At 41.6% G+C, this 16,976-nt stretch overlaps 1 protein-coding gene across 1 annotated transcript in view; it reads left to right on the top strand.

The window, feature by feature from the left end:
• Positions 1–16,976, top strand: part of dcc (DCC netrin 1 receptor) — a 239,903-nt gene that overhangs the window by 73,006 nt on the left and 149,921 nt on the right. Inside the window, exons 3-5 of the mRNA XM_019258599.2 lie at positions 4,119–4,406; positions 9,856–10,006; positions 11,076–11,212. Coding sequence (XP_019114144.2) covers positions 4,119–4,406; positions 9,856–10,006; positions 11,076–11,212 — 576 coding nt within the window. The remainder of the gene's footprint in view (positions 1–4,118; positions 4,407–9,855; positions 10,007–11,075; positions 11,213–16,976) is intronic.

The raw sequence follows: 16,976 nt of genomic DNA, 5'->3' as shown, positions 1-16,976 counted from the left end.
GGGATAAGATCTGAAGAAGGAGTACATATGATATCAGTGGGTTTGAGTGCAGGGTTAATGTAAGTCTGTTAACCTTTAATCTTCCTCTATACGTTCACTAAAAGAAGCTGCTCTTCTCAAGTCAAGGTGCACTGACCTCATAGCATTATTTCCCAGCCACTCCAGACACAAACTGTGATTTCAGAGCGGTGGAGGGATAGACAGAACGACCTTCATCTGTCCATCACCAATTAGCCGTCGTTTCTCTGAGGATTTGGACCACCCCTAATTAACAGCAGTGAGGAGGAGCGAGGTTCGACCCACAGAAGCAGATAATAATCGTTCCCAAGGCGAAGAATCCGAGCAGGAGCGTCCCCAAATCCCTCCGCTGCCCTCGCCTGTTTGCTGTGATTTGCATGTTATTATCCGTCTGAGTTATTTTGGTTCATTTGTCTAATAAGGTTGAAAACAGCAAGAGACATGACAGACACCGTCGCCATGGAAATTGTGATGGTGGCTGTCAAAGACGTGGCATTTTTTTTTTTTTGTTGGACATTTGCATGTTCACTGGTTTAAATCCTGAGCCAGGACGTTCAAGTCAAAGCATTTTGCTTTCTGACTCTCCTTCCATCCTGATGATTTCCCTTCTTGTCTCAGTCCTTCCTGCTGTGCGCTTCCCTTCATCTTGTTTTTTTTTTTCTTTTCCCATTCTGTGTGATCAGAATCTCCGTCGGACTGAAGATCACTGTAAAACTCTCTGATCCACACTTTGGATTCATGAGGCAGTTCACTCTCTTTTATGCAACATGCTCTCAGATCAAGTCCAATGAAAGATAAAAATGATGCTGCTCAGATTCATAAAATAATAAAAAAAAATACAAATCTGTTTGTTTGTACTCTGTAAACAACATTTATCTTCCATATTTGTTAAGTCTAATCATCGGACTTCAGGTTGTAGAAACATCAGCCAATTCGGTGAGATACCTTCACCTGCTCCCAGATCAGTTTTGCTTATTTCTGAAAGAAACGTCTGGGAAGTTGGTGCTACACAAAATGGTCCTAGCATTAGTACTGAATGACATTTTGTTTATCAATCATTGGTGGATCAATGATGGACGACACGTCCGAAATTCAAGCCATAATTTCACCAATCATCTTGCATTGGTGACATCATTTGGACTCTGCACAGGTGTGATTGGAGCCCCTTCCAAAAACCCAACTGGCAGACTCAAATGTGAGCCGATCAGCTGCCAATCATGCATCAAATAACTCAATACTGCAGCCAGCCACCAGGGGGCAATCAACATGTTTTCCTTTTCTGGGAGCTGTCTGTTTACACACAGACTTATGAGGACTCACAACTTGTGAGGACCTAGCAAGTGCCCACATTTTAGACCAGTTATGTTAGTGTTAAGACTTTGGGTTTATAATGAGCTTAAAATATTTGTTTTAAGATTTATTTGTTTAGACACACAGCAGTTATGATGAAGCATCAGACTGAGCCTCCGGGAATTCAAACTAAATCAATATGGTGTCCTCACAAGTGACAAAAACAAGAGTGTGTTTTATATTTGTGTGTGTGTATGCGTGTGTGTGCAGCTACAGGCAGCAGTGTGATCTACATAAGAACAGACAGCAGCAGAACTTACATAAGACAAGCAAGCGTTTCCGTCACCTCCGATCTGCGCGATGTCACGGCAGCTCAAGTCCTCGCCGCGGAGAAGACGCACAAACGTGCAAATCAGCGGCGGCTTGCATACAATTCAAAAACTGAACTTTTCTAATGTTCCAGAACAGAAAGAAGAGAAAGTTTCACAGAGAGAGCGAAGAAAACGAGTCGAAGCAGCATGAAAACAAAATAACGCAAAGACACAAACAGCAAGGAAAAGCAGACACCAAACTGCGTTTATTTTTCTGCCTCTTCCTCAGATGAAACGATTCATATGCTGACAGAAATCTTTAGACTCTTGGGATTTGGAAAGTTGTTCAAAAGCAAACTTAAAAATTTTGAATAAACATTGCTTGTTTGAGTTTTCTCTGCAAAATATTTTAAATATGTTAAAACGTGTGTAAACTTCACTTTTCTCGAAAAGATTTATGAGGTACTTGATTCAAAGTGTGCTGTGAATTATGCATTGAGATTCCAGCTAACATGGTTGACGTTACTGTTAGTAACTCATTTTCCAAGCCTGTTATTTTACTTACATATGAGTATGAGATTATACTATGTAATCCACTTTGCCACAAGCACAATTCACTGCCGAGCCGGCCTGAAATTTGAATCATATCCAAACCTTTCATCTCGTAGTCAGGTACACACAGTAAGTGGAAGCACTTCCCTCTTTCTTTGGGCGCCTATGTTTTCACGCTGTGCTGTTCAGACAGACTGGCACTCTGGAAGCGGAGCTCCACGGCCAGCTCATGATCTAGTTTTGCCGTTTGTTCTGCGTGTGAGCCGCAAGTGAATCTGGTGAGAAAACACACTGCGGGCCAATGAAAAACCACAAAAGAAAAGAAAACAGCGCTGTGGCGGCACATGTTTGGAGAGGTGACCACGCTGAGCAGAACAGCAGGAGTTGATTACACTCCAGCATGGCTGTTAGTTTGCAGTGCGTTGGGAGAAATTAATGCTAATTATATGTGTTCTACAGACAAAATTCTATTGTTTCCATGTCTTAGTGTGGCTGCTGTTGGAGCATGACTGCAGATATCTAATCTAATATAAGCATGATCTACGTGCTTCATATAGTAGTTCAGAGTAGTTTCTTCCCAAAAGTGATGTGTTGGTTGCAAACAAGCCGGTTCAAAGGGCCGACTTTTTAAAGATGAGAGCCAGCTCCTGTCTGCGAGCTGTTGTGTACACATACAAATCAGAAGTCGTAAGTGAAAACTGAATTCTAAAAGGTCTAAGTGGTAAAATGAAGAGCTGTTTGGGAGTCGAAAGAGCAGACTCTTCAAATATTCTGGCTTGCTTAAAAAGAACTGTAATTCCCATCACTGCTTCCCAGAGTCTTGTTGACAGGCACAGAAGAGAAACTGCACAGACGTACGAGGGGGACGGATAAAGAATCGTTTACAGTGAAGTTATAATTATGTTCCCTTCCACTGACCCCCTACAAAAGAATTAATCAGCATACGTGAACCCATCTCAGCCTATCCTGTCAGAAGAGACTTGAATGCTGTGTCACAGGGTTGCAGAAATAACACAATATTTGTAATATTCCGTCTTCTGCTGATGTTCATGCACATTTAAGCATTTCAACTTGCAAAAACTCTCAGAACACCATCAACACGTTGAAGAAAATAAAGTTCTCTTCATTGAATTCTTTGCGTTTCTGCAGATTCCAGTTAATCTGAGGCCCCAGCAGCCGTGTAGTACTGAAAACATAACCACGCACAAGGTTTACATGGTAATACAGCGACCAGGCGCTTGAGTGCGAGAGCAGCTTAAGGCTGGTGGTCAGCAGGGTTGTGTGTTTACGTGGCTACAGGCTGTTTGTTGTTGAAGTGAATCTGATCAGACAGGAAGCGACGTGGGCTCTGAACACAGCAGGCTGGACGCTGCCAGTCCACGCACTCCTCGTCTCTCTGTCCTTCTATCTGTCTGTCTGACTTGAATCTGCCCTCCTGCTGTTCCGAGTCTTAGTCTTTCTCTGTCGCACATCTACACCCGCTGTGCCTCACTTCTCTTCTCCTTGTCAACCTAAAAAAACCTTTTACTGCCTGCTCACATCTTCTTTTTCATTATAATGCTGCTGTGTGTCTGCAGTCTGTGACGCAGAAACATTAGTGCTGACAGCAGTACAAACAGCACTACTGACAGCACTCACTTTACAAGTAGTCTGTTTAGCAACAACTGTAGGGGAAGCAGTATTCTTGTGGTCAAAGCAGTGGTATCAATAATGATAGTAATTATTATAATAGATCATGCTAGATAGTGCTAATAGATAGTTCCTATCAGTTGGGTTTGTCCAGTCTTTTTTTTTTGCTCACTAAACGGATTGTTTAACCACATGCAACCAAAGCCTGCTTAAACGCGATTGGTCAATACTACTTGTTACGCGTCAATACTACAAACAGAAACAAGAACACTTCTGAACCCAAACTCACAAACCCCTCCCGCTCTTGTCTCCCTCCAGGTCCACTGAAGGTGGTTGTCCCCACTGAATCCGTCTCCTCGTACCTCGGCGACACCGCCCTGCTGCGATGCGAGGTCTCTGGTGACCCGATGCCCGTCATCCGCTGGCAGAAGAACAGGGAAGACCTACCGCTGATCTTTGACCCTGACTCCCGCCTGGCGACCCTGCCGTCTGGCTCTCTGCAGGTCAGCCGTGTCCAGCCCCCAGACTCAGCCACGTATCGCTGCCTGGCTGACAACCCCAGCAGCACCAGGACGGGGACGGACGCTGAGCTCCGAGTGCTCCCAGGTGACTGATCGAACAGTGATGTACTGCAAACACATGGCTGCTCGCTTTATTGATCCATTGGGTTGCACAAATGCTTCCAGTCAATTTATCAATAAGACTACCCACATTTAAGACTTACTGACCTGAAGTAGTTTCATTTATCTGGTTTCAGAGAGTTTTGGCATCCAGCAATAGTGTAGACATAGTTTTAGAGTCATTTCGCACTCATAAACCTAATTTCTCATATGAAATATGAAATATATTTGACATTTGAGAATATTATTTGTGTTGTCGCCCTTAGAAAAGCTTTAGATTTCCAGGCTTACAGTGAAGCACTGCACCAGCAGTTTTACTTAATGGCGAGTTCTACTTTTCCTGCAGTCATCATTTTGTCAGGTAGTAATTTTTGTTCATTTCCTCCCAGTGCTGGATGTCTCATTTTAAAATGAAATGTGATGTAATGAATATATGGAGTGTAAGATGTGATTTTAATAATGTGTCTGGACTGAGAGGAAGCAGCTTCTCATCAGTCTGCAGGGAGTCCGTCAGCCGCTGATGTTCAATTCTCTCCAATTATACGAGTCCATACACTGTCCACTCCATCACTCAGATTAGAGCTCAGGTTAACTCACTCTCTTCCTGGTGAAACAAGGCTTTGACTCAGGCTTGTGAAGTTTTCCTTTACTCAATCCCAGCGGGGCGCTCCTTGGAGCCGAAGTGTCAATCTTCATTCAGGTAATCACACACAGGCCCACTTTGCATTTCAAACTGTGTTTAAACCAGAATCAACTTTTGAAGAAAAGCAACCAAAACTCCTTCACAGTCTGAAATATGACTGAATGGACCTTGTGGATTAAACTATGACGCTCTCCCAGCATTGGCTGCTGCAAAGTAGTACCACCAAGAGGTTTCCTTTGGTTTGTTGCTGAGGGGAAGAGAGAGCAACAGCTGTGGTTGAGCGACATAGACAGTGAGTGAAGAGAGGAACCGAGAGCGGGAAAGGTTGATGATTCAGATAAATAAAAAGTTATTTTCTGATTGTTTTATACATTACGTTTAGCACTTTAGCATTATTACATTATTTAATCAAGAAAAAATACATGGTAAATATGACTTAATAAATATATTTGAAATTAAAAAGAAATTGTAAATAAAATAACAACACAACATTAATAGCAAAATGAATCAATAAATAACCTATGGAGTTAAAAATTTTTAGATCAATGAAAGTTAAATGATGAATAGTTAGAAGAAATCAATTAATTAAATATTTGCATTTTGAATAGAATAAATCAAATATTTAAAAAAACACAAAGACAAAAATGCATGAAACCAACAGACAAACAGAGTAATATATAAATAAGACTGAAACATGAATAACAATACAAACGTTCTTTACTTCAATCTTTTGAGTGTTGAAATCTTTGTCTGAGAATCTTTCAAACATCAGAAACATCATCGAGTTTTCTGTGTTTCCAGTTTTAGCTCGTTCACTTTGATCAAACTGATAAATCTTTCATGATTTTCACTCCATAAAGAGGTTGTTAAAGGGCCAGTGCGTTTTCCCGACCTCTTGCCAGGCAGATTGCTTCACATGACATGATTTCCAGTTCAATCTTTTTTTTCCTTTTTATCCCCTTTTCTCTTCAATCTGCATGAGCTTTTAAGATGGATTGAGCTTTAATGATGCAGACTCCATTAAGATTTAATGTCTTTATAAAGTTTTTAACAGGTGGATCCATCAGAGGAGCTCAGAGGTCAAAGGTCAGAGATTATCAGAGGGCACCATCTGATTCCCATGTGTCATCTGTAGATATTCATCACTGTTTGTGCGACCTTTGACCTCTGTCCTACTTTCTGCTCTGTTCCAGCATGTGAGTCTGAATAAAGCCGTCTGATTAACCTCTAAAGAGCTGGCATGTAACTGCTGTGTACTTTCACAGCAGGTTTAACCTGAAGCTGGGAAGAGAAGTGACAAACAGCATGCTTTAAAGAAGAGCTGTGATTGGCTCTTTTCTGCCACATGGAGCGCTTCAATCAGTACATGAATACGAGAGATGAATCAGTGTTAGAAATGATCAGTTTATTTGAGAGACAGCTGTACAAGCCTGTGGACATAATTACTCACACGTAGACTAGCCAGTGGCTAGTTAGCTTAGCTTATCATGAGGACTGAATCAGAGGGAAGCATTTAGCTTGGCTCTGTCCAAAGGGAACAGAATCCACCCATAGGCACCTCTGTGATGTCTCTGTTTCGGTCCATTTTTTTTAAGCACCTTTGTATCACACTAGGAGCATGTTAAAAGCAAAACAGTTTGCCCGACAGACTAGTTTGACCAGACGTAAAAAAGTCCCTGTTTTGAATGATCTGTCCCCGGTTAAAGCTGTACCCGAAAATGTCAACGATTTTGACACTGAATCGGGGGAAAATGTGTGCAGACACACCAGGCCACACCTTGACACTGGCCAAAAACTGCTTGAAAAAAGGTGGAACTCTCCCTTTAAAATACTGTCATCTGCTCGTCAAAGGGCTGAAGCTAAAGATTAATCATTAGCAGTTCACTTGCAGATCAGCTGATTGGCCTTTCTTTCCATAGCGGCGGCAGCTAAGGCTCATGGGTATCGTAGTATTTAGAGCCATCCAACTCGTGTAAATGTTGCTACTAATGGCATAATGTGAACAAGATGTACCTCTGTTTTTTAAAAGAGCGATTCTCCAGAGGCTGATTAGTAAAATGGAGAGCTTGACTGGGCATGAATACAAAATAAAATATGGTAACGAGATCCGACACAAACAGAATAATACAGGATAATAACCTTCCTGTCGGCCAGCAGAAAGCAAAAGGAATCCTATGAGCCTGTTTGACTGTGCGCTGAACTGAATAACATTATCCAATAATCACATTAAAGGGGCAGTTCACCTTTATTTCAACATTTCACAGCTGCTGGAAAAGATCAGGAATCACCAGAAATGGTTTTCCAGACACATGCACTGTGTTTTATGGTATCAGAGTGTGCCCCGTCTCCTCCTCCTCCTGCTCCTCCTCCTCACAGGAGTGTGGTTTGATTTGCTGACAGCCTCCTTTGGCGGAGTCGTGCCGTCTTTCAGTGATTATCTCTGTGATCCCTCGCTCTTTACTGTTCTCTGTGACCGAGCAAACACAAAGTGCTGCGTGGACGTTTCTCCCGCTCCTTCGTCTTTTGTCTCCTCGTGTTCACACTTCTCCTTTCTGCTGATGATCTTGTTTTCTGTTCCTTTTGTTTTGTTTTTTTTGTTCCAGAATCCTGAGGTCAAACAGATTTATATCTTATTTACTATGTATATAAATCAGACATCTGTTCCCCACATGCACTAAACACTAAACCTTGAATCACAAAAACATGAAATACATAGTTTGTACTGCAGAAATACAAGATTTCCACCTGACGGCAACAGTATGAAATAATAAAGTAACAAGATGTGAAATAGACAAACTATGGATGGAACATCGAACAACTTTAATTGAATTGAATTTCTTTCTAAGACATAAATCTGCTCAGCCTAATTTATTTCAGGCTGAAGAAATGTGATTTTTTTTGTTGAGGATTATCAGAAAAATTCAGATTTAAAGTGTGTGCGTCAGTCTGTATGTGTGTGTGTGTGCCAGTGCCGTGGGGTGCGTTGATGTAACTTCCTGTCTCCTGAAGAAAATTGTCTCGTCGTTCTTTGAGAACATTCCAGCCCTCAGGCCAACCTGAAGGCGAACACAACCTGACCTACTGCAGGAGTGCGTGTGTGTGTGTGTGTGTGTGTGTGTGTGTGTGTGTTTCTTCAGTGAAATCTGTCTGAAAAACATGAAAGTTTTGACTGATGACAACTTTCAAAAATGTCACGTCCAGCAGTGTATTGCTACATCTGGCTTGAAAGATTTAAACCATCCCTTCTCATGAATGTAGGTGCTTTGAGGAACTCTTCTGGTTTCACTGTGTTTCACAAACTTTGAGAGGGCAATGTGTTCTCTCTCAACAATGTTCTCCGCTTTGTATCCCCATGTCAGCCAGATGTTGAGAAGTCCTCTGGTTCATTGTTTGGTTTCTAACTCCATGAGACTGTCCTCCCAAAACAAACTATATGTCATTCCAGCACATTCTCTGAAAACAATATGTTTCTGTATGTTAACAGTTGTACTATTGCTGACAAAGGAGGAAGTTGTGCGAGCCCACATAGTGAGAAGGTTGTACTTGATGGATGGGACAATGAAAAGTTAGAATTCATTTTCTGTTTCCTACCATTTTCCTAACATTTCTCATCACCTAACCATGAACAACTGGTCATTATTGTAACCATGGTTACAAAGATCCCCTTCCTGTATTCCTGTTCTAACCCAAACTAACTATAAACCTAACCAAAACACGTAAACTGTGCCATCAGATCAAAAAATGTTCCGTTGTGACATTCACGGACAACAAACTTTGTCATTCTTTATGTAGGACTCATTGGTCCAAGACTACAACTGACCTGAATTCTACTGAAATGTACCTGTACCGGGCTTAACAACTGATATCTGAATAAAAATTGAAATCACCAGGTATTTTCTTCTCTACTATCACAGAATTGTCCCAGACGCCACATGAGTCTCTACCCTGCTGACAATGGGACATCCTTAAATTTGAGCGCTGCTTGTGACCTGTTTTGCATACCATGTCCATCTCTATGTTCGAGGACGTCTGTCCTTTCAGCACCAAAGACAGCGACCACATCAGTACTCTGTCTTCAAAGTGTCCGTCTGGTTTTCAGTCGTCTGTGTGCTAATTAGCAAAGACTGGAATTGAGTGTTGTTATAATAATTATTGATTCAGTGGCTTCACTTCCTGCTGTTGGGTGCCGTCGTGTTGATTGTTATATATAAAGTTGACAGGTCAAAGAAAGTAGATGTGTTTGATTAGAATGGGATTCACTTGGTTCAAAAGAAAAAGACATCTCTCAGAGTTGCTGTGGATTAAAACATTTCTGATAAAAGAAGTATATCTGTGCTACAGCACAGAATGATATTTTAAACACCTCACTCTGTTTTGAGAGTTAAGGGAAGCGCCTTTCCAATTTCAACAAAGCCAAAGCCAGGTCTATAAAGAAATGATTTTCCCAGTTTGGTGTGGAAGAACTTTACTGGCCTGCACTGTGCTCTGACGAGATGAACTGGAGAACTAACTTTAAGTCAGACCTTATCACATCAATGTTACTGTGTCATTGTTGCGGGAGATAATCCCTGCAGCCATGCAGGTTCCAACATCAGGTGGAAAGCCTGAACCAGAAGAGTTCAGGTTGTTCTAACAGCAGAGTCGTCACCAACCTTTGTTTTCTAATGACGTCATCGACTGTCATACAAACACAATCTTTAGGTGTCTGCATACTTTTGGCCGTGTTGCGTTATCTCTCATTAAATGAGTCATCTGTTTACTCTCTCCTCTCTTTCCGTCTCGTCCTCCTCAGAGCCTGGGGTGAGCAGGAGCCTCCAGTTCCTCCAGCGTCCATCCAGAGTATCGGCTCTGCTGGGAACCGACGCCGTGCTGGAATGTTCCGCGTCCGGATACCCGACTCCGAGCATCCAGTGGAGGAGAGGAGAGGAACTGATCCAGAGCTGGTCTGTCTCATTGACTGTCTGTTAATATTATGCACGACTCCAATAACCCATGTTTAATCCAGGTGGTAAACAACAGTAAAATAAAGTAAATTAAAAAACAACAAGAAAACATGTATAATAATGAAATAGTAAAAATGTAAAAATGAGTAAGCTAAATAAAAAGAATAAAAATAAGGCATAATAAAATATACAGGTAGCTCCAAATAAAGATTAAGATATAAATAGACAAATAAATAAATAAAAGAAAATGGTGCAACATTAAAATACATAAACAGAAAAATATTTTTAAATGGTTCAAGTAAAAAAGTAAAAAGTCCTGTATCTCAGCATTTCATTCATTTCTGTGAAGAAAACTGGAACCAGCGGAGACATTGTGAGTTTAAAGTTTAGAATTAGATTTTTAGAATAAAACCTCACAGGACAGACAAGCTCTGTCCACAGAGCTGCTAAACCTTGTCCTCCATTAGAAACGTTTAAACAACCAACAAGCAATATTGAAATAAAAATCTGAACCTGCTCAAAATTCATCCAAATCGCTCGTTTGTCAGTTCCTGAATATGATATGAAAAATACATAAAATATTAGTCAGGCCTCGTCAGTTTACTCGCTGATGGAAAAAGGTTGTGAACAGAGCCGTGGAAACACATCAGTGAGTCACACTGTGTCACTTGGTGACATGTTGCTTCATTACGGTGAACACACACACACTGTAGTTTATTTATACGCCCTCATGCTGCCCTAGATACTCACTAGAGCATCAAATGTGGATTAATCCGCCGCTGGAAATAGTCCCAAGGAAATATACTATTTATTACTGTTTGAGTAACAAGTCTTCAGCTGGCTTATAAACTACTGTGACCAGCTGTACTAGGCAATGACTCAGCGTTAATGTGCAGTATGTGTGAGCTGTTTTTAAGACATCTTCAGAGGGGGAGTGTGAAAGTCCTGAAGTAATGGGAAACATATAGAATTAACCAGACTTTTCAGTATAAAGCTAACTTTTTTATTTTTCATATAAGATTTCAAAATCCGCAAAAAGTAAATGACCTCACTCTTCCTCTCTCTGCAGGAATAAGAAGTACTCTCTGCTGGCGGGCAGCAATCTGATCATCAGGAGTGTCACTGACGACGACTCCGGCGGTTACAGCTGTACGGCGAGCAACAAGAACCACAACATCACTGCGAACACGGAGCTGAGTGTGCTGGGTAAGTGTTTTTCACTTTTATTTTGATAGTGATAGGAAATGAGGGGAGACACATGCAGCTCTAGACTCAACCCACCTTAATCCTCAAACACTCTCATAGCAAAAACAGGGACAGGACTAAATGTCCTCACTCTTCTCACACACACCACACACACACACACACACACACACACACACACACATATACGCCGTCAGTGTTCAGCGCCGTGTGGAAAAATAAAAGAATGAAACCATGTCACTTCCCAAAGCTCCCGAGGGGAAGAATAAGAAAAAAAACATCCAGACTGCAAACTGTTATCAGCCTGACATCCACGAAACAATACAAATAAATAAGATAGAATAAGAAATCGTCCACATTGCTCCGCTGACAGAAAGCCCCCTCCTGTCTGCAGACACTCTCAGGGACAGGGAATCACATCCAGAATCAAATGCAGTCATGAAATATAAAACCGGAGCCGTCTGTTTGCTTCAGGAGCTTTTCATAAATAAAATATGTTTTGTATTTATTGTCTGACTGCTCCTCAGCTGCTGCTGCATTCACACTGAAGCAGCTCGAGCATTCAGACACCTGAACAACAGATGGTCGTCGCTTTGGTTAGAAGCAGAATATATCTTTGCCGGAATACTATTTGATTTCCATCACAAATAACAAAATATTATTAGAATAAAATGATCATGTTGAGATATATATTGACATCCTTTCATTTTATATATATATAGGTATGCATATCGAATCATATGCATAGGATCTGTGCGTTCAAACTGTGTGTGGATTGTCATGGTACAATAGGATTCATCAGGATATCATCCCACACGAGCCTCCCTCAGCCCGTCATTCCACATTCTGCTCGTAATTAAATAGAATTTTTTTACTATCATGTTATTTGGCACCAACAATGGCCTCAGAAATGAGCTGCTTAAGCTGTTTTGTTTGTAGCACAGGTGGATTTATGGAGGGATGAAACGTCCCCAGAAACTTTTAGGAAATTTGCCTGCCAACATTTTGGCTCATAGTCACACACACAAGGCTAAAACACATCCTGCTACAGATACCCGTGTGGGGGAGTGTGTGTGTGTGTGTGTGTGTGCGCTCTAGACGAGTGCAGAGTCAGCATGCTGTGTTGGGAGAGGCTTCACCGTGCTTGAAGTCACTTCACTGTGACGCTAGCAACACCCCGGGAACAATGCTGCGCTGTGAAGCGATTTTGTCCTGCTTGCCACAGTCAGAATTGGGTCACTGGTCATATCACGCCTACTGTGCCCCGCCCCCGCACACACACACACACACACACACACACACACACACACACACACACACACACACACACACACACACACACACACATAGACCATCATTACAAAGATGCCAGTGACTGTCACAAACAGTCTGACATGAGTCCAAACACAGAGCTTATCAGACAACAGCTCCGTCAGATTTTTTTAATATACATATTTTTGTATAGCATCTTTTCTCTGCAAACAGAGACTTGAAATCAAAATCCAAAAGAAGCAGCTGTTGTTTGTTCGACTCTCAGGAGAAAATCTGCAAATTAACCTTCCGGTGTTTTCATTCTCCTTCCAGCTGGGCCTCTCTGCTCGTCTCTGTCCTTTCATGTCTTTGTCTCGGCGTCCCCTCTGAGTCTGTCTCTGTGTTCATGCCGCATTCATATTCTGTTTACACTCCGCTCTCGACAGTCGCCGCCTGCAAACATCACATGATGTTTACAATAAACAGTCGGAGTCTTTGGTATGTCACGTCTGGGGTCTGATTGCAAATCTCTGGAGTCTGACACGTTAGATTCGAGCCCCGGAAACAAGATCTCTAACCTTAAACACTCTTAGGGAGTGTATGCAAATGATTTGGGTGAAGGGATTCAATTTTAATTAAAAAAACAATTTAAAAAAGGCTCTTACCGGTGTCACACTTCTAAATGCATGTCAAATACAAGAGGACTCAAGGACATGTGAGTCAGATGGAAACCTGTGTCCTTTGTGTACCCAGTTCTAGAAAAAAAAGCCACAGCCAACACGTCTAATTTTACTTTGATTAGCAGAACGAGTTGGCGATGGTCAACTTGTGTTGTGGACTGACTTTAAGTGGAACAAAACCGACACTTCACAATAAATCTGAGCAGGGAAGACTGAAGTCAAACATAAATCTGTCTCCTGCACAAGAGAACCAGCGTCATTAAACACACCAGCCGTTATTGTAAGAAATCCACTGCCAATGAGTAACCGTGTGCCTGCGGTTACAGAGAATAAAGGAAGGGAATGATGAAATGAAAAGAAAGAAACAAAATGTGAAAGGAAGGAGGGAAATCAACTGAAGAAGTCCAAAATTTAAAGCAGACACGAAGCCCACATGATCGGGAAGTCCCTCCAGAGCGACGTCAGCGTTCGTGATGAACACGTGGAGGCCGGCGCTGTCCGTTTTCCACACCTCATGTCATTTCTTTAAGTCTTTGATAAAACATTTTGGGGCTGAAGCTTGACAAGGATTTAAAGTATCATGACGAGCCCTCAGCTATCTGTGTATGCGCTCTGGATTTATTTATTCATCCCTCCATCTGTCTGCCTTTTATCTCTCTCTGCCTCAGCTGCAAATTGAATATATTTGATAAGGTGAACACTTTACTTACATGCCACATTTACACACACACAAACACACACACACTGCATGTTGATAGACTTTTTGTGTAGAAACATGTAGATACACACACTGACAGGAAGTGAGAACTCATGTCATTAATCTGCTGCTCTCAGTTTCTCTTTTTTAACATGAATACTGTTCGTTTAATGAATTATCACCACTCAGTTCTACTTCCATTTGCTGTTAAGCCTGTGTCAATGAACATTGACGCTTCTTGGGTAGATTCTTCACATTAAAGCCTCCAGTGGCTTGAGACATCTGCGGATGTGTTAAAAGATCAAATGAAATGGATGGAAATAATGAAAAGAATATTTGTCCAGATAAAAAAATAGTCTTTTTATTTGAGGCTACCACTGTGACTCCTTTCAAACAGGCCGTTTTTATTAAAGAAAAAGAAAAAGTTCAATTCGAACTCTTCACTCCTGCAAAGATGTTTGGTGTTCCATATTCATGAAGACTTTTTATTTTTATACACAAATTCTCTTTTAATCTGCAGCTCTAGCTGCCATATGCGGAACATATTTCACATTTATTACGAGTATAATCTCCTAAATTGTTTTCCCGCTCATTACTCTCAAAGATTTTGGAATGTGATCTCACTGTTCACGTCCTCAAAAAGTCTAAATTTACATTTCCTGTGGCCAAAAGTCCACAGAGGAGTTCAGCCGTGTTTATTACTTTATTAATGTGTCAGTGCTAAATATAAAAAGGCCATAAAAAACCCTACAGATACATTAACGGAGCGTTTTGGATGGAACTGTTGAGTGTTGGACATGTGACAAGCTAACTTATCCACTCCCCGTCTTGAATTTACATTAAATTAATAAAAGTGAAATATGTTGTGCTAAAATGCTCCATTACACTTTGTTTTTCCAAATGGAGGCAGTTAGATGCTGATGAATATCCACAACGTGGTGATGTATGGAGATGTGTGTGTTCTGACTCCACAGGGCAGCGGCCATGATTAGATGATTAGGATAACGAATGTGTGTGTTGTTTCCCATAATAATGAGTGCAGCCTGGCTCATTAGCTGGTTCCTGTTAGCAGTTTAATGAAGGCAGTGAGAAACAGAGCCGGGACTGTAGCCATCAGTCATATCCAGCATGCTGCTGTCAGCGCCGGCTGCTGCTCTTAGCGCCGAATGCTAATGGAAGAAAACAGAGCATACAGGGTGGACGAGACGCCGTCCCGTAACCAAAGAGTCACAGGGTTGACCCCGTCCAACACATCGTACGACATCAGCGCATGGCTGCTGACAAACGGTGTCAGTGTTGTTATGAGGGTTTTATAGTGCAGTCATAAAAGTGTTAGTGTTATTATGGCAGTATAGTTTTATAGCTTTGTTGTGGTGTTGTTATGATGATGTTTGTGTATTTAAAATAAGGATGATGAATCTAGACATGTCCTGATCACCAAACAGACTGGGAGCCTGATAGCTGAAAGCTCTGGCTCCCAATCTACTTTTGGAGGAACCAGAAGGAACCCAGCGTCCTGAGAGCGCAGTGTTCTAGAGGGGTAGTAAGGTATTATGAGCTCTTTTAGATACGATGGTGCCTGACCATGAAGAGCTTTGTAAGTAAGGAGAAGAATTTTAAATTCTATTCTAGATTGATGAAGCTGTCTGATCCTGGTTCTGGTCAGTACATGTTCTGCAGCAGTCTGCATCAGCCGCAGAGCCCTAGCAATGCTTGACAAATAATGCGTCTGATTTTTCAGATTCAATTCTCAGGAAACAATACAGAAAAACTTGCCTCTCCCTCTCTCAACTTTCATGAATCTGTGGCATAAACCCGTCCATCCATTATCTGTAACCGCTTATCCTCATCAGGGTCGCGGTGGGGCTGGAGCCTATTCCAGCTGACTTTGTGTGAGAGGCATAAACTCATATTCATCAGTTTTGGTGGATTTATTTAACTTTTTGCATTTTTTTGTCCTTGCACCGTGTGTCACAGCAGCCCGCAGCTGAGTGCATCCATTAAAATCAAATGAAGCTGCAAACACAGAGTCTGTGTAGCAGGAAAAAAGAAAAAAAAAAGAAGCCACTCCATCCCGCCTACGTGACACGTCGCGCCTGTGTCCCATTTCTTTCGGCTGTTCTACACGCTGTATAGTGCCAGAAACGGATTGTGACAACAAAAAGGGGGAAAATGTGAAATTTTGTCATAAATAAAGAGAAACTGTAGACTGTGACCCTCAGAGGAAACCAGAGGAGATGGCAGGAAATGTTACTACGGCACATTTTCCTCACTTTATTCTGCACAAGCTCTATGTTCCAAATGCTGGATGGCCTGGATCAAAAATACCAAGTTGATGAGCTTAACTTTTGGATATGATATAAATGAATTTGCTGGATGACACTCCTAAGTCCACTCATGACTGTACAGTGGTTCTACATAGTGGAGCTTCCTCCTTTACAAAACTTCTGTGGATTCTAGCTTGCAGAGAGTTCACACACCGACCAATGGAGGACTTATCAATACACGACATGATGCCGCCTCAAGACTGAAGAAGCCTCAGGATAGAGAGACAGCTACTCTATGTCCATGAATAGTCATTATTCTACCAACAAGGAAACATGTTTACCCTTGGAGATCTGACATTGGTATCTGACTCTGTAGTCTTCATACATCATGTACCTATCTGTTGTGTCTAGAGAGTGAGACAGCCCTGTCCTCTGACCTCGGTTACCATAGCAATGATCAGAATGGTGCCTGCTTTCCTAAGCACAAACATACAGCTGCTCTGTGTCATGGAGAGAGGTCAGTGGTTTAACACCGTCCCTACAGTGACCACTCATATGCATGACCCATATTTCACATGCTAGAATAGAAAGGTCCCTCACCGCACTGACTGCGGATGAGTACCTGATACAACCATGAAATAACCCAAACTAAAGTCTGTGTAAAGTCAGAATAAATAGGTGTTCTGAGTTTGTCAGACCAAAGAAGAAAGTGTTATTAACCACCCAGACAAATTTGAATGAATAAAAATATCGACAAGTTTATGTAATTAGGTGTCAGAATCAGGTAAAAATGAATTTTAGCTCCAGGACTGTGGGGGCGTGTCCTCTGAATGTGCTGGAGCCACACCCACACATTTGAAGCGACTGAAACG

Source organism: Larimichthys crocea, chromosome IV (assembly GCF_000972845.2).
Source record: "Larimichthys crocea isolate SSNF chromosome IV, L_crocea_2.0, whole genome shotgun sequence".
In the NCBI taxonomy this organism is placed as follows: Eukaryota; Metazoa; Chordata; class Actinopteri; family Sciaenidae; genus Larimichthys; species Larimichthys crocea.
The sequence above is the reverse complement of the archived record's forward strand: the minus strand, read 5'-3'. Positions and strand labels throughout refer to the sequence as shown.